This window comes from Heloderma suspectum, chromosome 2 (genome assembly GCF_057233095.1).
Source record: "Heloderma suspectum isolate Gila_16-S chromosome 2, 16-S_ref, whole genome shotgun sequence".
Classification (NCBI taxonomy): domain Eukaryota; kingdom Metazoa; phylum Chordata; class Lepidosauria; order Squamata; family Helodermatidae; genus Heloderma; species Heloderma suspectum.
The window spans coordinates 230206204-230230425 of NC_139459.1; the positions used below are offsets into that span (position 1 = coordinate 230206204).

At 45.5% G+C, this 24222-nt stretch overlaps 1 protein-coding gene across 1 annotated transcript; it reads left to right on the plus strand.

Annotated features, from left to right (window-relative positions):
• The first annotated feature begins 2068 nt into the window (after nucleotides 1-2068).
• CCDC42 (coiled-coil domain containing 42) lies at nucleotides 2069-11731 on the plus strand. The gene is made up of 7 exons (XM_084838390.1): nucleotides 2069-2156; nucleotides 4151-4256; nucleotides 4900-5004; nucleotides 5633-5830; nucleotides 6766-6987; nucleotides 9414-9572; nucleotides 11598-11731. The coding sequence occupies exons 1-7, from the start codon at nucleotides 2080-2082 to the stop codon at nucleotides 11691-11693; spliced, it is 963 nt and encodes a 320-aa protein (XP_084694516.1). The 5' UTR covers nucleotides 2069-2079; the 3' UTR covers nucleotides 11694-11731.
• The last annotated feature ends 12491 nt before the right edge of the window (nucleotides 11732-24222 follow it).

Consider the following 24222-nt stretch of genomic DNA (forward strand, 5'->3'; position numbering starts at 1 on the left):
CAGAACTACTCTGGGATTCTATGGGCTCAGTGTCCACCCTGACATCAGGGATGCTCTGACTTGGATTCCTGCATTGAGCAGGGGGTTGGACTCGATGGCCTTATAGACCCCTTCCAACCCTACCATTCTATGATTCTGTGAAAGTGCTGCCCCTGAAACTTATCATACCTGAGGACATCGGGAGCATGTAAAGTATGGAGACTTGAAGCTTGCAGACATCCATACAAATGCTAGACAACTGAATATTTAATATGCTACATGATGAAGTCTATATCAAGCAGGGCTGGCCCACTCATGAAGCAGGATGAGGCACCTGCATGAGGCAGCAGAGCTGGGAGAGCAGGGAATTGCGCTGCTCCCCTGTCCCCAGCCCAGCAAGCCCACCGCCACATGCAGCAGGTGAGAGCGGTGAATTTTGCCACTCCCTCGCCCCCAGACCCAGCCCAAGACCCAGTCCAGAGAGACCCACCTCCAGTGGGTGTTCTACTACAGAGCCCTGCCAACCGCTTTCCTGCCATGGCATTTGCCACAGCAAGAAAGTGGCTGGCGGAGCTGTTCAGAGCAGGCGCTGGCCATCTGTGGCTTTGGGGCTCCAGGGCTTTCCTGAGATCTCAGCACATGGCCAATACCTCATGAAATCTCATCCATGTGCCAACATCTCACAAGAGTGCACTGCAGAGCCACCATGAGGGCCCCACAAGGCAGCAAAGGAAGGTGGGCTCTCTGGGCTGTGGCTGGTGGCAGGGAGAGGGTTGTATGGTGGTGGCGGCATGAGTTCTGCTTCAGACAGCAAGAGAGCTCGCGCTGGGCCTGATATAGAGGATGATGGAATATGCATAGTTGAGAGGGGGTGACGAGAGAAGGGTACTGGGGCGGCGGGGAGAGATTCTGTTATCTGTTGCCCTTTCTGAAAATGTTGTCTTGTAAGGGTAGGGTGGGAGAGGGGGAGAAAAACAACAATGTAAAACCATTTGCTATAAATTGTAAATTCATAAAAATAGACTCCAGGAATCCAATGTGAAAATCTGTCTGATTTTCACAGTAAACCATCAGCAGAACCCTTGTTCACATCAGTAAGTCTAGCATCTACCTAGAACTTTGAGAATCAGTCTGATTTCTTTGTAGCTATGTTGCATCCCCATCTGCTCCAACAACTGCTGGTGAAGTTTTAAATTCTGCATTTTGAAAGCCCGGTGCAGTTATAACTGCTTTAACTATGTCATGAAACCACTGAATTTTTCTTCATATCATGTAGCATTTTCTATGTAAAGTGTCGAGACTGGGTGAGGCAACCTACCTTAGGGAAATCACAGCCCCTTTCTCTTCTTTTAAATCAACAGCATTTCTCAAAGAGAAACCCAAGGTTATCCTGAGGGGAGATGATCCTGAATCAGGACTCATTCTGTATTGCAATATTAAAACAATGTAAGCCATGTTGGTCCATAGTTGTTGTTTTTTTAAAGGCAAAATCCATGGCCAGGCAATGAAATTTTGTGTATATTTAGTTGTTCCTAAGAAAGGGATTGCCAGACGATGGAGTTTGGAATCACTGTACATGTTTAATTCTTTAATGTTCTTGGTCTAGGTAAGAGGTTAATTTGCCCTCCTTTTCCAAATGGCAGCTGCTTCCCATTATCCTGACAGCTCTGAAGCCATAGGCTGCTAACGGTATGTGGCTGATAACTTCACACAGTTTCTCTGGTTCATCCAGCCTTACTCAGAGGGGAATAATGGTGGCAGGGTGTGTGTCTGTGTGGGTGTGCATGCATGTATGCATGGGTGGGGTTGGGGGTGGTTGCCAGTTCCCACCACAGAAGAAGGGAGTGATGTTTTCCCATAGGGCCCTCATCATTCTCAGTGCAGTGCAGCCCTATGGTTGCTAAGCAACCCTTTTGCATCTTCCATAGCTGCCTCTGAAGATTCTGTGGGCCCAACTGCACCTGGGGTTCTGACAGCAGCACAGCTGTTTGCTCGATTGCTGCTGACACATAGACAAGGGAGGTGAAAGGAGCACCTCCAGCTCTGTGAAGAGTGCTGGGCTTAGGAGGTCAGGGGGTGCCTGGCAGGCAAACAGGCATCATGACTACCATGGATGAAGAGGACTTGAGCGAGTATTTCCGGATGCAATATGGACAGAAGCTGCTGAAACTGCTGATGTGAGTTAAACTTCCCCATCTTTCCTTCTCTCCTACCCCTTGTGCTGTGCCCTTCTACCTCTTCCCTCCCTTACTCTGGGCTCCCCTCTCTTCTACTTTCCACCCTCCCTAGTTTTTCTTCCCTGCTCCCACATTTTGGTATCGGCCGCTTTGTCCTTCCATCTAGTCCTGCATCTCATTTCTAGCAATAGCCAACCAGGTTGCCTCTGGGAAGCCTACAAGCAGAGTATAGAATCATAGAATCATAGAATAGTAGGGTTGGAAGGGGCCTACAAGGCCATCGAGTCCAACCCCCTGCTCAATGCAGGAATCCAAGTCAGAGCATCCCTGACAAATGGCTGTCCAGCCTCGTCTTGAAGGCCTCCAGTGTGGGAGAGCCCACCACCTCCCCAGGTAATTGGTTCCATTGCCGTATTGCTCTGACACTCAGGAAGTTTTTCCTGATGTTCAGTCGGAATCTGGCTTCCTGTAACTTGAGCCCATTATTCCGTGTCCTGCACTCTGGGATGATCAAGAAGAGATCCTGGCCTTCTTCTCTGTGACAACCTTTCAAGTACTTGAAGAGTGCTATCATATCTCCCCTCAGTCTTCTCTTCTCAAGGCTAAACATGCTCAGTTCTTTCAGTCTCTCTTCATAGGGCTTTGTTTCCAGTCCCCTGATCATCTTTGTTGCCCTCCTTTGAACCCTCTCCAGTTTGTCTGCATCCTTCTTAAAGTGTGGTGCCTTATTGTATGAAGGCAATAGTATTCCCCTGTAGTATGGGAAAATTGAGTTTGTGTGTGCGTGTGTGTAAGTTAACCCCCCCTCCTCCAGTGTTGTTGTCCAATCTAATCCTCCCTGCTCCTGCCCTGCTACTATTTACTCTTTTTAAAAATGTGGGATATCCTGATCATAGATCTTTATATCACATCTAATATGGCCCTTAGGATCTTTGATGAGGGACTTCATAAAACCCTTTTTGGATGTTCAAGTATGTAGTATCGGCTGGATCACCCCATCTACACATCTGTTGATACTCCCAAAGAACTCTAACAGGCTGGCAAGGCAAGGTACTTGCATTTGCAAAATCTATGCTGATGCTTCCTCAGCAAGGCTTTTCCTTCTATGTGTTTAAAAGAAGCATGATTAAAGCTAGAATTTTTACCAGTTTATCAGAGCACAGACATTATGCTGACAGTTCTGTAATTCTATCATTCAGGCAAAATTTCTTTACAATGGAAGCCTTCTCACCTTTTTGTTTATATTACTGTTTAACTGTGCTCACATCTTCATGGGCTTGTTTGTACCTTTTCTAATCTATTGTATACATTTTAGTTGAGTCACTGTCATAGTGTTTTTTAAATAACCTCCAGGGTTCCTGAATGAAGCTTCCATTTTTAATGAATCCCCTCATTTTTTTAGATTTTATCTCTTCCGAAATTAAACTGCATTGGAATTTGTAGGTATTTCCCCTACTCACATATATGTGAAATTTGATAGTGCTGTGGTCACTGTTCCCAAATGGTTCAGGAACAGTTCCTGATCATCAGATCCTGGGTATCACTCAGTACGGATCCTTGATTTAATTATCACCTCCTCTCTTGTTGGCTCCATGACTACCAGTTCTCTTTTCGTTCATGACATGTTTCTTTGTCTGTCTTCTGTTGCCTTCACTGCTTTCATCTCCCTTTCTTCCACTTTTACCATTGAACATTTATCTTCTTCTGCCATACCCCTTTTACTTGCTGGGCCTAAAACAGAATACAGCTTCCATAATATTCTCACTGCTCCATGCTGTATGCAGATGAGCTGCAGACTGGAGCCCTAGTCTGTTCTCTAGCTAAAAGGCTCACCCCTAACCCAAACATCTTTGGACAAACAGGGCTTCCTCTCATCTTGCCCTTTCCATCTGAAGGTGTGTGTATGTAATATAAAACATACCTGTCCCATGGGTCCTATGATTTGTAAGGATCTCTGCACTCTTCATGAGAAAATGATTGCTCTCTTTGATTAGGAAATTCCCAGTATCAGAGGAGCAGTCCCCATCTCCCTCCATTCGGCTCCTGGAGAAGAAAAAAGAAGCCAAATTGGTGCATCAGGCTATGGAGGCACAAAAGGAGGTGAGATTCTCCAACTGGAGGGGATGGCATTTTATTCTCTTTCTATCCCAGATGACCAGCTCTACCATACTTCATTACCAGCCAGTTCCAAGTAGGGATGTGCGGATTTTGTTAAATCTGTTCTGTCTGTGTTTCGTGGACTGTCAGGCATCTTTCATTCCATCATCCACTCATTGACAGAATCTGATTTCTTTAACCAGAATTTCATTCTACTTGCACTAATTCACATTAGCACTAATGTACACTAGTGCAAATCCTCCCCCAAAGTAAAAAACAAAAAAACAAAAAACTAGTCTGTAAATCTGCAGGATCCATATGACTCAGAAAAAAACAGTCCATGGCAGAATCTGCAGGTTGGATTGATAGAAATCCAAACATTGTGGATTTCTCCAACATCCCTAACTCTAAGTCACAGAACCACACAGCTGACATTTAATTGCCAGTAAATCACACACCATTTGTTTAATCTGTTGCCACCAAAACAGCTCCTGGTCCATCTTTGACATTTTGCCACATGTGGGGCCATGTTTGTATTTTGGCATAAAACCAGTCACAGACATACAGCTTTTCCACTCCTCACAGAAGAAAAATCTCTACTGTAAGCTGATAGCTGATTGGTCTCTTCCCTCTCTGAACCCTTCAGGCATTTAAGACAAGGATGGAATCCCTGAACAACCGGTGGGAGGAACTTGGTACAAAGGAGGTCCAGTTGAAAGCATATATCAGGAAATTTGAGCAATTCATACAGGTATCATCGGATCCTGCTCCTAAGCCATAATGCCCGCTCCTCTTTTGTCTTTATGGATAGGACAGGCCTCATTGTGATCCAGCTGAAGCCACACATATGTACAGGCTAGCTTTTCTCCATCCAGTAGTGTAACTAAGGTGTGGTGATGGGGGTACCTGCCCCTGGGGTATAACTTGGATGAGGGCACAAAATAGGCAAGGCTTGGTCTTGAATAGCCATTAACTTTATCAAAGACCTGTTCCTAGCAGAGGGAAACTCCTAAATCTGATTTGTTGATATGGATCAATACTGTAGCCTGCAATTTTTGACTCTCCCTGGGGGTGTGGCCATGGGGACTGTTATAAGGAGCTCCTGCTACACCACTGGAAAGACCCTTCTCTGCCTGAGACCCTGGAGGGCTACTGCCCATCAGAGTAGATACTGCTGGGCTAGATGGCAAATAGCCTGACCTGATATATGTCAACTTCCAGTGTCCCTCTGACATCCTCATATGCTCTGATAGGGAGGGAGGCCCTGGAGCCCATATTGGCACCCACACCCACTAGTCACTTTTTGCCTCTTCTCTTGGTTTCTTTTGAATGCTATATGTTGCTGTGGGGGGTTGGGGCTTCAACCTGGGGGCCATTAGGAGAATGACCAGAAACGGATCAGAGCATTGAAGAAAGCCAACAAGGAGCGGGAACTGAAGAAGCAGCGGGTGAAGGAGCTGGCCAAGGCCAAGCTGGAGATGACAGCTCTGAAGCAGCAGCATCAGAAGCTGTACAACAAGTTGCAGCAATACTCCATCTTCAACAAATACCTGGAGAGAGTGGTGGAGGTCTCAGAGGTATGTATGAAGAATAGTGCTAAGATGGGGATGCTAAGAAGGGAGGCAAAGTCTAAGGGTACATCTAAATGGCAGCTGTTCATTTCTTGGTTTGGTGCTTCTGCGTGCTAAATCAGAGAAGTCGCTGGAGGGATGAAGTGCAAACACTGAAAAATCAGGTTACCTGGTTGTAGTTGTGTCTGACTTGGTAACACCAAATCTGCAGATCAAGTTTAACATTGGCTCTGCAGTGATACACCAAACTATGAAATCTGAATGGCACAAGAGCAGGAACATTGGTACGACTCCTGTTCCAGGCTGGCATCTGCATGGTTTTGTGAGAAGGAGTGAATTTGTATCTTGGACATTGGTCCCACTATTTGCTGCATTCATGCAGTCAAGCTTTAGCTCCAGATAGTGCAATATTTTTTTCTGAACTAAATTTATTTGTATAAACCATAGGATATTACAAAAGGTTACAATAGAGGCAAGCCATCACCTTAACAATTAATGGAAATTAATTTTAAAAACTTTGCTATGATTTTCTTAGCGAAAAAAGATACAGCCTAGGTCAGCCTTCCCCAATTTGGCACCCTCCAGATATGTTGGACTGCAAGCACCCTTCACACCAGGATGCTGGCTGAGAATTATGGGAGTTGCAGTCCAACACATCCAGAGAGCACCAGGTTGGGGAAGGCTAGCACAGGTCAAATACCCATTGTATAATTATAGCAGATGGTGAGACCCAGACTCGTCTCGCTGTGCGCAGCTTTCCCAAGCCAGGATATTGGCTGCACAGCACCACGGTGCTGCGGTCCATCAGCCTTTTGTTTCTACTTGTTGCGGAGGGGGGTAGAAATGTGACCCACAAGGTGCTATGGGTTGGAACTGCCTGTCAGTTAAGTTAGGATCAGTCTCTCAGGGTGCAGGACAGTAATGCAAGGCATCCCCTGCAGTTTGAGGAGATCCGGGAAGTCATCGGACGCTACAAGACGCTGGTCGGGATGCACCGGGATCTCGTGCAGTCGGCCCAGGAGGGGCTGGAGTTGATTGAGCAAGCCAAGGTCCGCCTGGCCCGCTACAAGGAGGAAAAGGATGATGAGATTCTGCAGCACAACAATGAGCTGGCACGCCTGCAGCTGCGTTTTGACCATGCCCGGAGCGATGTCATTGTCTGGGTAAGGGGCAGGGCGGGGTGGGACTTCATCCTTCCCAAGGAGCACTGGTGGGTAACTCTTCAAGCTGGTCACTCCAAAATCGGGTGGTGTGTCTGAAACCAGCCTGAATGCATCAGCTCCCCTGGGGTTCTGACCTTCTCTCTTCCTGAACCAACTGTGCTTACGTCAATTCACTCCTCCAGGTTAACTGCAGCCAGGCAAGGGTATGAGTCATGGGCAGACAAATTTTACCCTTGACTAGCTACAGACAAGCCCCGGCTCCGTGAGGGAGCCCCTGGGAATCAGTGAGAGCCATCAGCATTGGTGGCAGCACACTACTGGGGCCAGCAGACCTCTCTGGAGGTATTCTAAATAATTGTATTTGCCCACCTTGGATTCAGACTTCGGGTAAGGGAATGACACATGCATTGGCTAAATGTAGTCCCTTAGCATCAAACTGAAACCACATTCCGCATAATGAGAGCATGTGCCTGTTGATGATTCTGGGAGCCTGAGGACCTCACTGTGCAGCCATCTGTCCTGCTCTCTATCTCGAAGCTCTTCTCATTTTAAAAAATCAGTTGTGCCTTTATGTTAGGGTGGGCAACTTCCACTGTCTCAGGGCCAATTTTGCTCCCCTGCTTGGAACCCAGCAGAGGCTGCCTCCTCCTCCTCCTCCAAACTGCTGCCATGGCGCTGCTGAATTTGCTGCTAGATTTTGCCAGGGGCAAAAGAAATGCTGATTTCCCTTTAAAAGAAGGCATTCAGGGAGCACATGGTTTGTTTTAAAGCACAATTGCATTCCTGGACATATCTGGGAGCATAGTTTTGCTTTAAAACAAGGTGTGCATGCCCCCACATGCCTTGTTTGAAAGGAAAATCAGCATATTTTTCCTGCCCTGTCCTGCCGAATTTCACCGGCAAATTTGGTGGCAGAGCTGTGGGGCTGCAAAATCAGCCAGAAGAGGTACACATGCAGCCCGGAGCCATATGTTGCCCACCCCTGCTTTATACCCCACCTCCTCTTTGACTCAACACTTTCTAACCTAGGTTGCCATCTTATTTCTTGCATGAAAAGCAGAAATAAACTGGAGTTTTTCCCAGCATGAAGCAAGCTGCACCTGTTTGATTTCTGTCTGACATGCAACAGTTGCAGGCACCAAGTCTCTGAGAAGAATAAAGGTGGTGACCCTATTCCACTCACTCCTGAAATACACAGAGTTTATTTCTCCTAGTCCCGGCTTTCTAGCTGCAGCAAAAGCACTAGAGCAGGATTCTCTTTGCTCCTGCCCAACTGTGAAGACAAACCACAGCACACTTGCCTCCAGGCTGCCCCTTTTTCTAGGGGGATGGTTTGCCTTCCTAGAATGAAAAGCAAGCCCATTTGCTAGCCGTTATCATGGTTTTGCCCATCTCTTTCCTGCAAAACCTCACGGGAGATCCAAGGGTCAAGTTTGTGTGTTGTTATTGTTGTTGTTTTACCTAGACCTGGCTAATGTTTTTAAAGATCACCCCAAAAATGTACTCAGCAAACTTTTTTTGTATCATCCTGGTGTAAAAGGTGCTTTCATAACCCAATTTCCAAAAAGTCCTTGTTGAAAACCATTGCAACGTGTCCAAGATGGAGTTGACCACATCATCTCTGCAGCAACTGCAGCCCACCTAGCAGGAGGTAAAGGGCAGAAAGAGACAGCACACAAAATTTCAGGCTGCCTCTGAAAAAACAACCCCAACACCAAAGTCATTAGGAGCAGCCAGAAGATATTCACCATTATCCTTAGTAATATGACACAAACAACATCTTATGAGTCAGAGAGGGGTAACAAGAGGCAGGGCTTGTGAACTGCCAGTTTGAGCTAGGCATGAAAATGAATGACATCATGCACCCAAACTGGGTCAGCCCACTTCTGTCTGGTAACAAGCCTCTTAGCATTTGAATCAAAATTCCATAACAGCAGACAGACAGATAATGCACAGAACATTAATCTAGTCAGGGGGAAAGGTACGTTAAGCAGACCAGATTGCACAAAAGAAATGTAACAGAGAAAGATTGTGGGGAGAGTGGGACTGCTCAGGCTGGCTGCTTTGAAAGCTGTACTAAGCCCCCAAATACAGTTTGAGGTTCTTTTAAAATGGAAGCTAGCAATGGACACATTAGCCAGGATTAGGGCGCTCCCACATGCGGCTTTCACTGTGCAATTGCACTGCCTCATTCACAGAATTTTATAGGAGGTCCAGGTGATAATGTCTCCCATTGGTAGCCCTCCTGTGTTTTCCCACTGCTGCTTCTTTCTTTTTTCTTAACAGAAAAAACCCATTTAGGAAAAAAAATGGAACAACCACACAATGCCTTTTGAGTGTTTGTGCTAGTAGCCCTCCACCTGGAAGCACCTTTAGTCATGTTCATCAAAACCCTTTTGACATTTTCTGTGTTGTCTTCTCCACAGGAGTCACGTTGGGCCCATATCCAGAATACTGCTGCTAAGAAAACCCTAATGTTGGGCACCATCAAGATGGCCACATTGAACCTCTTCCAGAGTGTAAGCAAGCAGATGAAGGAGGCTTTAATGGTGCCTGTGGAGGACACCCATAAACAGCTGGATATGGTATGCATGGACAACATTGCCCCCCTCCTACTATCCAACTGAGGGGACAGGAGCATTCCTAGCCAGATGACCACAAAAAAAAAGGAACATTCTCTTCAGGCATCTAGGGCAGGGGTACTGAGCCTCTTTCAATTAGACGGCCAAATTCAATTTCAGTTGTTGGGGGCACATTCCAGTGGTGGGTGGGGCCAAAGCAAAGGGGTGGGGCCAAAAATAAGGGAAAGGAATCATCAGGTTGAAAAAGGAATTGCAGAAGCTGATAGCAATGCCAGGTAAGACCAATATCTGTAGCATCTCTCCCAGGCACTGAGTGTTTGAGGATCTTGTTTCTCCATAAAGCTCCTTTGGTACCACACCCTAGATAGCAGGGATGTTGAACCTCTTTCAGCCTGGGGGCCAAATTCCATTTCAGAGAAGCTTCCAGGCACCACATTCCAGTGGTGGGTGAGGCCAAAAGCACAACAGATGTGGCTAAAAATGCCCACATATTGTAGCTCAAAGTAAGCCCACTTATTGTAGCTTACTCCCAGTACCTAAGCCTTATGAGAGGCATTTCAACCTTTTAGAATGGGGGAAAAACTGCACAAAAGCTGGGAAACCACCAAATATTCAGTGACTGGGGAAAGGGAGTGGAGCCAGGGGATGAGGCTTGGCCACTGGGTATCCTGAGGGGGGGGAGTAGGGTCCCAGGAGAGCTGGACTTGGCCCCTGGGCCTAAGGTTCTGCACCCCAATCAAGGGCGTGTAATCCATTTGGGGACAGGGGAAGAGGTATTAAGTAGTGTGATACAATACAAAGGTATTCACGAACGTAGAATCCAAACAGTGACTTAAGTAGAACCTATCCCATTCCACTAGGGCTTGGAGCTTACAGGGGAAATGGTAGAAAACTTACTAAAGTAAGGTCACATCTGGACAGGTGTCTTCTGGTAAGGTCACATCAAGTATCTGAGAATGTAGCTGGATTTGGCAAAACACATCCATCAGTCAGGCCTTATCAGGACCACGGAAAGCTCCCAGCAAACTTTGCTGGCTATATGTTATCGTCTATTGCAGCCTTCCCCAACTTGGTGTCCTCCAGATGTTTTAGACCACAACTCTCAGAATGCCTGATGGCTGGCCATGCTAGCTCGGGGTGATAGGAGTCTAACAGATACGGAATGTACCAGGTTGGGGAAGGCTGCTCCTATTGTAAGTACTTCAGAGTCGTTTCTTCGGCAGTGAGATGAAGACTTGCAAAGGCCAGCGAGCTGGCCCTGCTCTCCTGGAGGAGTTGGCTATGTTTTTAAAAGGGTCCTTCTGCGGTTCTGTATCTGCTGGCTTCTGCTAGGAAGAGGAGCAGGAGATGGAGAAGGCTGAGGAAGGCTGAAGGGCCATGTCCTCGGGCCAGGAGAGCATGGGAAGACGTGCTGAAAGTGGACTATCGCGTCTTGCTCAGGGGGCTGGGTTCAGGGGTCGTGACAGAGCCCTGATGGATCAGACAAGGTCCATCTAGCCCAGGGGTGGGCAACTCGTGGCCCTCCAGGTGTTTTTGCCTACAACTCCCATCAGCCCTAGCCAGCATAGGCAATGGTGAGGGAAGATGGGAGCTGTAGGCCAAAGCATCTGGAGAGCCACAAGTTGCTCACCTCTGATCTAGTCCAGCATTCTGTTTCTAGCAATGGCCAGACCCCTGACTCTTGGAAGTTCACAGGCAGGGCACAAAGGCTTCAGTCCTCCCTCGCTCTTTGGCAATGGAGTCTGGTACTCAGAGGTCTGCCAGTCCGCATTGCAAGAAGCACCAAGGAGACACATCGGGGAGGCTCATGTCTGGCTGGGACAGAATCTGGGACAGGCAGTGATGGCTCTGCTGTTGCGCCACAGTGTATTTTGGCCACTGTTGTCCATCCCCACAAACACAGTTCTATCTTCCAGATCAGCAGCACTGCTTAAATTCCAAAGTACCATTCAATTTAAGCTTGTACTAATGTGATAGTCACCCCCATTTTACTAATCTGATGTGAACCCACCCCCACTTTGCTCTCAGATCCAGCAGTTTATCCAAGATCTGTCAGACATCTGGGCAGAAGTGAAGAAGAAAGAGCAGAACAGATCACAAACGGTAGTGCCAAAGGACATGTAGGAGAAACAGTCTAATGCCTCCCACCACTCCTCTCTCTGCTCATCCCCTCTCTGATGCTTGCTTGGATTCTGGCAAAGCTGATGCCCCATTAATGCATAGCAATTCATACCCTCCCTATCCTCCACATTCCATTCCTTGGACACAAACCAAAGTCTGTATATATGGTATGTATGGTATAAAGAGTATATTCTTTTTATATATGGTATAAAGAGTATATTTTAGGTAACATAGTTTTGGCTTCTCAGTTGTGTTTGTTCTCATGTTTGATAAGAGTAGTCCTGTGCCTTGAACCCAGAGCAAGCAGCCTGATGATGAATCCAATAGAACCAGGATGCCAGAGCATGGTCAGACAAGGGAGATGGAGAATGAAATGCATTCTTTAAGCATTTCCTTGTTTGCAAGCTTTTTGATAAGAGGAGTACTCCAAATCCATTGTCCTATGTTTCCCATGCTATAGAACAAATGTAGGAAGTGCAATCTCATGCTGCTCTGCAACATTTACATCAAGGGTGGGCAACCTGTGGCCTTACGGATGTTTTGGCCTACAACTCCTATCATTCCTCAAAACTGGCTAGGGCTGATGGAAGTTGCCTAGTAGGTAAATCAGGTTCATCACTGGTAGATGGACCATTAAGTACCTCATGCTAATCCCTGCCCCTGCCCTGTACACAAGACACCCCACCTCCTTGAGATTTCATGACAGCTGATGTTTGCCCCATATGGTAAACTGGAGAGGAGGGGTTACATGTAAAAGAAGAGGAACTGTGCATGAACGGGGAACCAGTGGCTGCAAGGCAGATACAGACAATGGGGCCTCTCCCCTATTAAAGTCAAGGGGAGGCTTTTTCAAATCTAATTGCTGTGGGGGATGTTTCTGAGTGGGGGATCACAGCTGGAGGGTTAACCCTCCTTCTATGTTGAGTCCTCCCCAAACAGCTCCCCCCCACACACACACGGCAGCAATTAGGCTTGAAAAAGTAGGGCTATGCACTGCTTCTATTCCGGATCTGAATTCCAAACCTAAGTGGGGTGATTCAGACTGAATTGGTGCAAAACGGGTCAGATTGATCGGAATCACTTTGGATTGCTTTGGACAGATCTGGATGATTCTGAAGGCTGGATCTGGGCAATGTAACAATTTGCTTAAGATTAGGGAAGGGGAGAGGAGGAACTGGGAGGGGGAAACTGAGCCTTGGCAAGTGACATCTCTAGGTGCCAATGGGGCTGAACTTTCAGCCCAGCAGTCTCCAATGACATTGGTGGAGGAGGGGTTGCATGTAACAGGAGATTCTGCTTTCAGTTCCCAGTGTGAGAGACAGTTGGTAGAAGGAGAGTTCTTTATTCTTGGATTGTGCTAGTGCAGCATTTCCCAGTACCTACCCAGCCCTTCTCAATTCCCTTTCTTAGTTTTCCCTTTCCCTTAATTCCTTCCCTTCCCATTTTTCAACTCTTTATCTATGTACTTACAAAAACACAAAACAAAATAAACCTTTTCTCTTCTGTTAGGCTTTAGATAGATAGCATTTGTATTATTTCCATTCCCCTCACCCCTTAGCATGTGTAGGTAGTTTTTTCTTTCTGTGTCTGCTTTGTCTTGGTTTTGTGTGTGTGTGAGAGAGTGAGTGAGTGAGTGAGTGCACCATGCACAGTATTGTGCACAAGCAAACTGTGTGTGGCCAAAGCAGTACAGTCCAATATATACTGTGGGGCAAAGCACTACACAATACACACTATGAAGCATTGCTTGTTTTCCCTTGTATACATCAAATGACCATAAAAAGAATATGATGATGAGCTAGGCTATATGCATTTTTTAAAAATGTTTGCTTTGTCTTAGCCTTCCTTTTACAAATGGGGAAAAGGGCTGCCAAAATGTTCAGGGGGCTGGAACAACTCCTCTATAAAGAAGGCTTCAAAGTTTGAGCTATTTAAATTAGAAAAAAGGCCATAAGAGGGGAGGTTTATAACATTATATGGAGTAGAGAAAGTGGAGCAGTGCAATAAATAAGCTCCACTGAGTTCAGTGTGACTTACTCCCAGGTAATGTGTATTGCAGCCAAAGAGAGGTTTAACTTTTTTCTTCCCTTAATGTGAAGAGCCTCACCTCATCCAGTGAAGCTGAATAGTGGCAGATTCAGGACAGACAAAAAGAAAGTACTAGGGAAGAGGGGTTATTTTGCAATTCAAAAAAACCTACACCACAGATTAGGGATAGTGACCTCCCAACTGTTGCCTTAAACACCTTCTGATTAGGATCTCTAATCCCCTGTGTGGCTTGACAGATTTTTTTTACCTCTTTAGTTTTTCAGAAAAGGAAACTTTATGCATGGCTAGCACAAAAGTCACTGGACCTAACTGCCTGAAATTTGGCAGGTTCAGTCACCTCCATAGGGACTGCCAGCTCCCCAAATTCCATGCACTTATGTGGAAGCACAAAAAAATTACACCTCTTTGCTTTGACAGATTTTCTTGGAAAAAGCAAATTTTATCTGTGGCTAGCACAAAAGCTACTAGACCTAAGTGTCTGACATTTGGCAGGTTCAATCACCTCCATAGGAACTGCCAGGTCTCCAAATTTCATATATTTATAATAAAAACTTTAAAAGTTATGGGCATTTCTGTTTTCTAATGCAAGTCAATGGGAAATGTAAAATCTGAATAATTCAGATTTCTGAATTTTGCTTTGGACCTGGAGTCCAGAGTGGGTCAGATCGGGTCTGAATCGGTCCGAAGCAGATTGGGGCTGAATCCAAAGCTCCAAATTGACCTCCAAAGCAGTTTGGGGGTCCATGCACAGCCCTATGAAAAAGCCTCTGATTGGCTCCAGTGGGAGGCTTTTTTTAAAGCTTAAATACTTCACAAGGGGGACATCTTCGTGTGCATGTGTGTGTGTGTGTGTGTGTGTATGAATGAATGGATGTGGACATGAGGGAGGGAGGGAGGGAGGGTATGTGTGTGTGTGAGAGAGAGAGAGAGAGAGAGAGAGAGAGAGAATGAGAATGGGTGACATCACCCACTGCTGGCACACAGCTCCTGGAAGGAAATGTGGCCATCAGACCACATCTTTAAAAGGGTACCCACTCAATGAGCTAAGAGATGGAAGACAGGGATGCACAGGCAGATAAGGTCACTCAGATCTACCAAGACCTGGAGCGTCTTGACCCTAGCAGAAAAGTGAAGACAGAAAGAACATCCGGCCATTTCCTATTTAAGATGCTCTCATTACAGCTAATTAGAACTTCACAGATGACATAGCAACTTAACTCCTTGGCTAGCAGCACTACAGCTGCAGAAGGGAACTGCCAGAGTCTGGAGTACTGCTAGTGGTGCTAGCTTAACAGCCCTCTCAATACAGCTATCTGTGCTGTAACTATCAACCAATAATTGCACAGGAATAGATGGCCAAGCACAGAGCTGACCGGCTCCTCTCTCTGTCATGGGAGTGACAATTCGCATTCTGCACACAGCATCTTTAATTCAGCAAAGAAAGCAAGGGTGATTAGAGCATGAGCAGCATAGATTCTGGAAGAGGCCCCCACACATTCAGAATGCAGCAAAGGGCAGAGCCTCTGGCAGCAGCCAGTGCTGAGCCCATCCACATGCTGGTGTCATTTTCAGCTCTGCAGTGCAATCAGGTGGAGCTGATGACACAAATTTGGCAAGGATGAGTTGAGCGGGAAAAAATGTCTCATCTCTGGAGGCCACGATGACTCACGCCCATTTGCCTCATTTCACTTGGAGGCTGCGGGGCCTCCACACTTTTTGCAGCACATTCAGGGAGTGAAAAATAACAGTGAGCAGGTGGTGCATCCTCTGACCGTGCAACCAGAAGGAACGGAGTGGAGAAAGAAAGCCTTTAGGAAAAGCAATGATACCTTCCATTCTATGTGGTTCAAAAGGCATGGAGGACTATGTTCACTTATGCTGGATGTCCTTTTGCCTCTGCCACTGTATGCTCCAGATCCATCATCCACCCCATGTTCTATTGTGCTTTAGGTGACTTTGCTGCCAGCTGAGCACAAACAGACAAACAAAAGCCTTAAACTCTTTGTCATTCATCACAAGTCCCTAGCCCCTGCAGCTGTCCTTCTGAAATGTTGAAGGATTTCTGCCAAGGGTACTGCCATGATGCATGCCATTTTCATACAAATTGCCAAAACAAACAAACCACACGGTGTGGGGGGGAAGGGAAACAACCCCCCCATGAAGACTCCTTTTCTACAAAAAACCATCCTTCCAAAATTTTGTAAGTTTTGTATCTAGGGCCACCTTTATGCTGTATGCCATTTTCAAAACAATTGCCCACAAACCATACAGAAGAATAAGTGCACCTTTTTTTTTTGGTAACCTCCTAAACTATAAAGGCTGCTTTTTCACACCCACTCACATACAAACATACACTCACACACAAAGCCTATTCATCTGGAACTTGGCAGGCTTGATCTGCTCAGAAGCAGCGACCAGTCCTACAATTTTTATCCAATTCTGCCCCCCGCACCTCCCCTTTTAAAGAAGAGTTATTTCTCTGAGATTTGGCAGATTTCATCCCTCACAAGGGGCCACTATTCTTATGAATGTGACCCAATTCTGTCAACAAAAAATTATAGTCATTTGTTGATTTCCAGTAATAGTCACCAAGAGGCACAAAGCTTTGGATTTCTGAACCGAAATTCAGATTTGGACCTGAGTTGAATCAGGCAGCCTCTGAATCAGTCCGAGATAAATAAGGCTGTTTTCTGAATCACCAAATCAGGGTCTGAACTGAATCTTGTGGTCACTTTATGCCCCTACTATTAAACCAATTTAAGTGTGAGAGATGCAAATAAGTTCCACATTACTTTGTGAATAACCCTTCAGGTATTGGTCCAGCAGGGAGTACTGGAGTCAAAGGAATAATCAAAATGCAGCTGTTGTTTTAGGTTTTGAAAGTCAGGCAGCTTCACTTCCTGACTTGCAGTGCCTAAAATCACAGCCCTCTCCTCTTGAGAATCTGAGATTCAAGACAGTGTGTGCATCGTTACCAAGATGTTCCAGCTATTTCTGATTTGATACTGTTTTCAATCAGTTTCTAAAGAGAAGCTTCATTACACTGGTTCAAAACACAAGGTGGTTTTAACTAATTGGATATGGAATAAATTGTTCTCAACCTTGGCAGATTGTGTAGCATGCCACAGGACTGTGCACATCTAAACTTGTTTTAAACTGTAGTAAAAAGTATTTTATTTATACAGAATATATATATAATAAAATCAACTATATAAAGGCACAAAGTAGGACACATTATCCTTTCATCTTGCAGTAACATGAACTATTAAGAAAAGAGGATATTAGTCAGACTTCCTTGATTAACTTCCTGCAGTGATGGCATGAATTAGGGTTGGATCCTTTCCTCATACAAATCTAGGTCAAGTTTGTTGTAAGTAATTTGCTTCATCTTTAACAGAGAAAGGCCAATTAACACTAGAAGAGAATCTCTCTGTTGGAGGCCACCTGGAGACACTGCTATTGGTTTAGGCTGCAGAGTATGTCCTACATCATCATCTCAGTGAGAGAACTGGGGATTTTCAGCTACAGATGTTAACACCAGAATCACACAATGAACAGCTAGTAATTCCAGTATCGCATCCTGTTATGAGCTACAAATGTAATAAGCATCCTTAAAAGGTAAATCCTTTGGATCTCGTGGGCATAGAAAAGAGTTTATTTTCTCTCTAAAGATACTAAAGCTCTTCTGATAACAGCATGACAGCTAGGTTTGGGCTGCATTAATGGCTGCTTATGGAAAGCCATGCTGAGAACTGTGATTCGCTAAGTGTCAGCAACAATTGCTAACAATTTATGCTAAAATGAAATGTGCCATGGAATATACATTGGATATGCACCTCCCAGACAGTATAGTATGGACTATACAGCAAAAGCACTGGGCAGTACCCAATGAACAGCGAGGGAGCTCTCTGCTGTAGCATTGTTGAATTTAAGTTGGTGAGGACATAGTCAGTGCCTGGATGGGAGAACCATGGAAGCCCCATGTAAGACATTCTGAGAGCTTTGTAAAGGGTGATCAGAATATGTCAAATGAATGTTAAAGAATGCAATAGCGAGGGCTAACTGCATAGCAAAGGTCCACACTGAAATTCCCTAATGCCCTTTAGATGCAGGGTGCTTTTGCGTGGTAAACCTCCAGATCAGCCTTCCCCAACCTGGTGCCCTCCAGTTGTGCTGGACTACAACTCCCAACTTCCCTGCCCAGCCATGCTGGATAAGGAATGGTGGTTGTTGTAATCCAACACATCTGGGGGGTCCCAGGCTGGGGAAGGCTGCTAGATCAATAGGCATGACTAGAAATCTTCTAGATTTCCCTTTCCCCAGTTATTTTATGAGTAGCTGTTCTGCTTTTTCTGGAAAGCTCAGAGTGTGGCTGCAACAGCTTTGGCCTTATGGAAGTTGCTTTTTTTTTATTTTTTTTTAAAGTAGCTAATCAATGGTGGCTGTATCATGGTGTATCTGAACTGGCCTAGACGTTACATTACCCTCACCCAAGCGACTTCTGGGAGGCGAGTTTTCACTGTGTTGTAAAATCTGTAAGTACTCACCATGTGGCACATCATGTGTCTTCTCTTCCCCCCATCCCCATGGCCACCAGTGGTACAGAGCGGAGTCAGAGAAGCACCCAATGTGATTGTGTTCCCCACACAATCGAGATGAGTGTTGTAGATCTTAGCAGCACTGGGGAAAGAAACTCACGGCACTGAAGAGGCTGTGGCACCGGTACCGTATCACCTGGATCTGGTCTCAGCATTTGCTCTAACATGGGAAGTACTGGGCCCTGAAGATTCTCTGAAGTGTCTTGTTGGGAGTAGCAAAATGACACCAAGTCCAACTCCCTCACAATGCCATGCAAGCTTCAGAGAAAAAGCTCCTCTTAACTTTGAAGCAGCAATGATGTTTCCCTCTCCTATAGTTCATCCACGCACTTCCGTAGTGAGTTGACTCCCCTAGGCCCCAACATGTTAAGCTCCTTCTTTTCCCCCACCTCATGGTCAACATTCAAACATAGAAGTTTCAGGACTGCATCAACTATAAATAGATAAATAATTGGAGGAAATAACAGAGCAAAAAAATGGATTATTGGTTGTAAAATGCAAGGTATCTAAACAGGAAATAGACATTACTGGGGCAGGGTGTGTGTCTAGGTATATTCATAATTACTCTGGGATATCTACGAGATGGCTGGTATCCAGCCCAATGGAAACACTGGCCAGATCTACACCTTGTGTCATATCATCACAATCCCCTCATGGTAATGCTATATCCCTCTTGCACATTTATACCTCATAGGATATGTAATGTGCCCCAACAGTCATCAGTGCACTTCAATACTGCTATAAAGCGGTACTGTAGATCTAGCCACTATCTTCTAGCAACCAGAAAACAAGTTTAGCAATACACAGAAACCCCATAATGATTGACATGGCAACAGAGGAATCCCAGGAATCACTTTAAAATATAATACATAGATCTGTATCTGTAAACCACAGGTATTTCATAGATTTGTTAGAATGAGCTGCCCACATATGCAGTAGCTAGGAGATTTAGCAACTAAATTGAAACTGACCTAAATATGAATGATTGAAATGGAAGCCTGTCTCCAGAGTTATTTTTAACTTGGCTCATCTTACAACAGTGTTCATTCTATAATCAAGTGGAGCTTTGAAGAAGGGGGGATCATCTTGTTCTCATATGTGTGCATATGTAGGGTGATCTCTAACTTCCCTTTCATATAAGACAAATGCTGAACAGGATGGTCACCCACTTGAGCAAGTCTGTGACAGGGTGGGCATTCTGTAGCATTGTATGTGGATGGTCCTAGGCCAGAAAAGTTCACCACCAACTATGGTTACAGTTATCAGCTTTCCATGTGCCCTTTACTGCAGGAACGAGAATGGATGCACTTTGTCCCAAGGCCAGCGGTCTAGAGCCCTTGTACCCCACAATCAAATGTTGAATGAAGCCTATGAGCCAAGAGTTATGCACAGACATGAAAATCAGCAAGGTCTCACTACTGCTTTTATCCCTAGTGCTAAGGCAGGGCTGGGGAACATGTGGCCCTCTAGATGCTGCTGGACAGCAGTTCCCAGACTCCCTCACTATTGGCTATGGTGATGGAAGCTGTGCAGTCCAACAACATCTGGAGGGCCACACAGTTCCCATCCCTGTGCTAAGGTGATCAGATGCAAGGAGTACAAAACTTCTTCTGAATCCTCAACCTTGCACAGAAAAGGGCAATTTGCTAAGGGTACCTTTTCTCACAAGCTGCACTTGCTTAAATACCCTGTCCCTCTTTGCTTTTGCCTTCTGTAGTGCAACTCTTTTGTTTCCATGGAATGTAGGACCTTCAGTGCAGAATAAGAGTGAAATGATCATTTACAGCATTCTGGTGAGGTAGAACATTTGTAGGTCTCAGGAAAATGACACATTTTTGTTGGATTGGAACACTTTGCTTTATAGTGACAAACTGAAATGAAACTGAAATGTTGGTTTGATTTCCTTAATGGCATACTGATGGGATGGGATACTATATTTCTGTCCAATAAGGTTACATTAAAAAAATAGAACTACTTAGGCAATCTTTGCCAAATCAATGTGAAAGTTTTAGACCCCATTTGGCACCTACCCTGATGCTGGGAAAGATTGAAGGCAAAAGGAGAAGGGGACACCAGAGGATGAGATGGCTAGATAGCATCACTGTTGCAATGAATATGGACTTGAGCACGCTCCAGGAGAGAGCAGAGGACAGGAAGGCCTGGCGTGCTATGGTCCATGGGGTCACGAAGAGTCGGACACGACTGAATGACTGAACAACTACTGTCTTTCCAGTGAAAGACAAATACTTTTTATTCTCACATATTTTAACATCCCTATACATCTTTGCTGCCAAGTTGTGTTTTAAAGTGCACTCCACTCTGTGACATTTTTAGATCACCATCTTGCTTGTCGTCTGTTATATTTTCGAGCTTTTCTACATGAGGCATTTCTTGTGCACCTGTTATTCCTCACTCACAGTTGTTTGTGAGTTGTTTAGATCATGATGTGACCCTCCAGTTTTGCTTTTGTTGTGTATGTGTGTGCGTGTGTGGGGGGGGGTAGAGTGGGGAAAATGCAGTATTTGTGAAAGTGAAACAACACACATTTCCCTACTTCTGTAATTGCATTATTCCACTGTACCACAACACCACCTAGAGGTTATGTAGCAGAAAATCAGGAAAGGAAAAGCTCTTTGTGTAGAGCTTGGATCTCAATTCTGCCACAATACCACAAGTAGATACAGTAGATTAACAGCTTTGTTTAGAAAAGCTCATTGATTATTTCATTGAGATTTCTACATGAGGCATTTACTGTGTGCTCGTCATTCCTTACTAATGGTTGTTTACAGGTTCTTTATATAATGTCATGACCCTCCAGTTTCACTTCTGTTTTTAAAAAGTACTTTCCAGGTCTTTTTAGAGGCACGAAAATAGAATAGTGAAAGAGAAAGGAAACGTATTTTCCTACACTGGTTTCCATTCCAAACATGGAGCAACGTTACCAAACAAAGATACCATGAACTACTGTCAACACTACCCAGAAGATTACAAATTATTTGGGCTGCCATATAGCTGCTGGCGGGGGTGGGGGGGGGGAGGCAGTGACCATATGTTTGTCTGGCTTTAGAAAATAGCGGCACATCTCAATGGAAATCCTTGGAACTAAGTTTGTGGAGGAAACCCCGAACAGCTGACATTCCCATTAATTTTGCATGAAGTAAGTTGTACAGTCGCTTATAGCTTGAGTTTTCAGCAATGATAGCCTCAGATATTCAAACATTTGAATCCAGGATTCTTCACATGATATTTTGAAGCAAAACAATTTAAGGCTGTTATTCCCTCACAGGTAGGTTTCAACGTTTATCTTTAACCACGAGAGCTAAAGGCATGCCTTCCATTTAGGTGAAAACTGAAATTCCCATATGATCTCAGGAATCACAAGTCTAGAAATGTGAGTAAAAGTATGCAGTCATTACAACATTAGACTCTTGGGTGCAGGCAGGATGCCAGAACTTCTTGATATTCATGTCCCTATTATCACTGGAATTTCCCTAAATACTGAGCACTCTGAGTTGAGGAGGAGTATTAACTCTTTTCTATCAGGGTTCCTCCCTCGTTTCTATATCTCTCTGTTCAAAGGACAATTGAGTAAAAAATGCCAATTACAGTTTTTTGTCTTACTCTAACTTGTCCATTGTACAGCCTTCCCATGTTCTATACAGGAGGGTTGGCCCTTTTTTCTTTTAGAGTCCACAGTTCCTTGTGGGCAAGAGCACGTACTAAGCAACACTCATTCTCTTACAGCAGGCAGCCTGCAAGTCCTGCATTCAAAGGATGTTTGCTCCATGTGCAAGAGGCTGGCTCCACAGACAAGTAAGGGATGATGCAGCCCATGTTGACTTGAGAGTAAAGAAGCCATTAGTTTATTTTGGCCGTGCTTTTGCCTTTTGGACTGGTTCCTTTTGCGCGGTGAAACAGTGCTAGTTTCCTTTGCAGCGGGCAATATAAAGCTGGCACTCTACCCACCCCACCCCACCCCCGTGACTCACAAGAGAATAAGAAGCATTGCTGTCTTATCTCTCCCTTGGCAAATCGCCTGTCAAAATATGAGTCTCAGGAGGGATTGCTCAAGCATGCTTTTGAGTCAAAATGACAGCTCTGATTGGTTCCAGAAAGCCAGGTCATGTTGTTTCCTCCCTTTGGCGCCCAGGCATGGGAAAGGGACCTGAACTGCATCTCATAAACACTGGACCCTCCACATGGGGAGAGGTTCATTTTGAGGGGAGCCAAAATTTTTGGTTTGGAGCCCAGTCACATAAATTCCCTTGGTTTTTCGTGTACAAAGTGAAAGACTCGTGTTCCCACAGCCAGAGTCAGAGGCTAATGGTGCCTGTATGGGATTCTGCCGCTCTGAGTGGGCTCCAAACCTATTAGAACTAGCAGGCATGCCAAGTATGCAAGGACCCACCCTGTTGGACATTCTAGCATGGGGTTTGGGACCCTGCATGGTATGGCTATGCCAGACAGTAATGTGTTGATGTGTTACGGACTGCAGGCCTCCTTTTGCACATTGGTGTGGCTCAGAGAGGCTAGCCATGAGGTCAGTGGTCATGGGAGGCTGGATCTACACACACAGCAGAAGGTCTAAGTAAGGCAGTCTGATGCCGCGGTGGCAAAATAGACAGTACCAGCTACAGGGGTGTGGGGGCGGGAGGGGTGTATTCTATTTGTGAATGCTTGTTCATATTCATAAAATAAAATAAAATTCCAGCTGATAGAAAACTAGCACAGCTCTCTGCCTGTTGGGTTCGTTTCCTGTTTACAAGCAGCTTTTTAATAGAGGAGGGCATTCAAAAATGTGATTCACCCACTTGGGGTCTGAAGTGGTGCAGTCTGTTCTAACACTTCAGCACTCTACCATCTCATTTGGCTCCAGATGTAATCCGGGCCAAAAACCAGGGCTATCTGATTTTGGCTCCTGTCTTTGTCTCTCAGGTTTCTTGGGACTCCAGATGCCATGAGCATAATGCAGAACTATGGAAGGGGAGGGGGAATGCCTCAATCCACATGCTATAGAAAGGGCAATATCCTGCTACTGTATTCTGGGTTCAAGGTGCCAGAACTGAATCCAAACAGCTAGGAGTTCAGGCATGGGGCACTTCATATGGAAAGTCTAAATGTTTTAAACCAAGGATGGGGAAACTTTTTCAGTCTGAGGGCTGAACTGGCTCTGGCTCATGACAGCCCCACTGCTGGCATGCAGCCCCGACATGCTTGCCTAGACTCCATTCTCACTCCCCCCTGGCACTGTAGCCAGGGGTGGCTAGGTGGGGCCTGTCCCCATTATATTTCCTCTGCCCTTCCTAATTATTTTTTTTTTACAAACAAATAATTAAAAAACAGTTTACGATTTTTCTTTAAAAGGCCTGCAACCCAGATGAACTGCCCCCTACATTTTACGTGGCGCCCAGAGCTTTTAGGCTGGCTACAGGCCTGCTCCCCACCCCCATTCATTCTCTCCCCCTCACACACAGACACACACAAGAGAGAGAGAGAGAGAGTGAGTGAGAGAGATGGCTTTGCTTCCTTCTCCTTTCCCAGTTGGGGAAGGCAGGGGGCAGGTGAGGCCTACTCCCAACTGAGCCGTTGTGTCTCAAGGAATGGTTCTCTGAGGCCCTGGCTCTGTCCAGAGCTGGCTTCACTCCTCCCTCACTTTCCCAACTAAGGAAAGGGGAAAGGGCTGGGGAAATGGAACTGCCTGAGCGGTGACTTCACGGAGCATTCCTCAAGGCCATGGCTCAGCCAGGAGCAGCTCTCCCACTGCCTCTCCCTTCTCTTTGAGGAGGGGGGCTTCAGGGAAAGGGAGGGGCTTCTCTGTAGGCTGTCATGGGATGGATGGAGAGGTAGGTAGGCTGAATTTGGCCTGCAGGCTGGAGGTTTCCTAT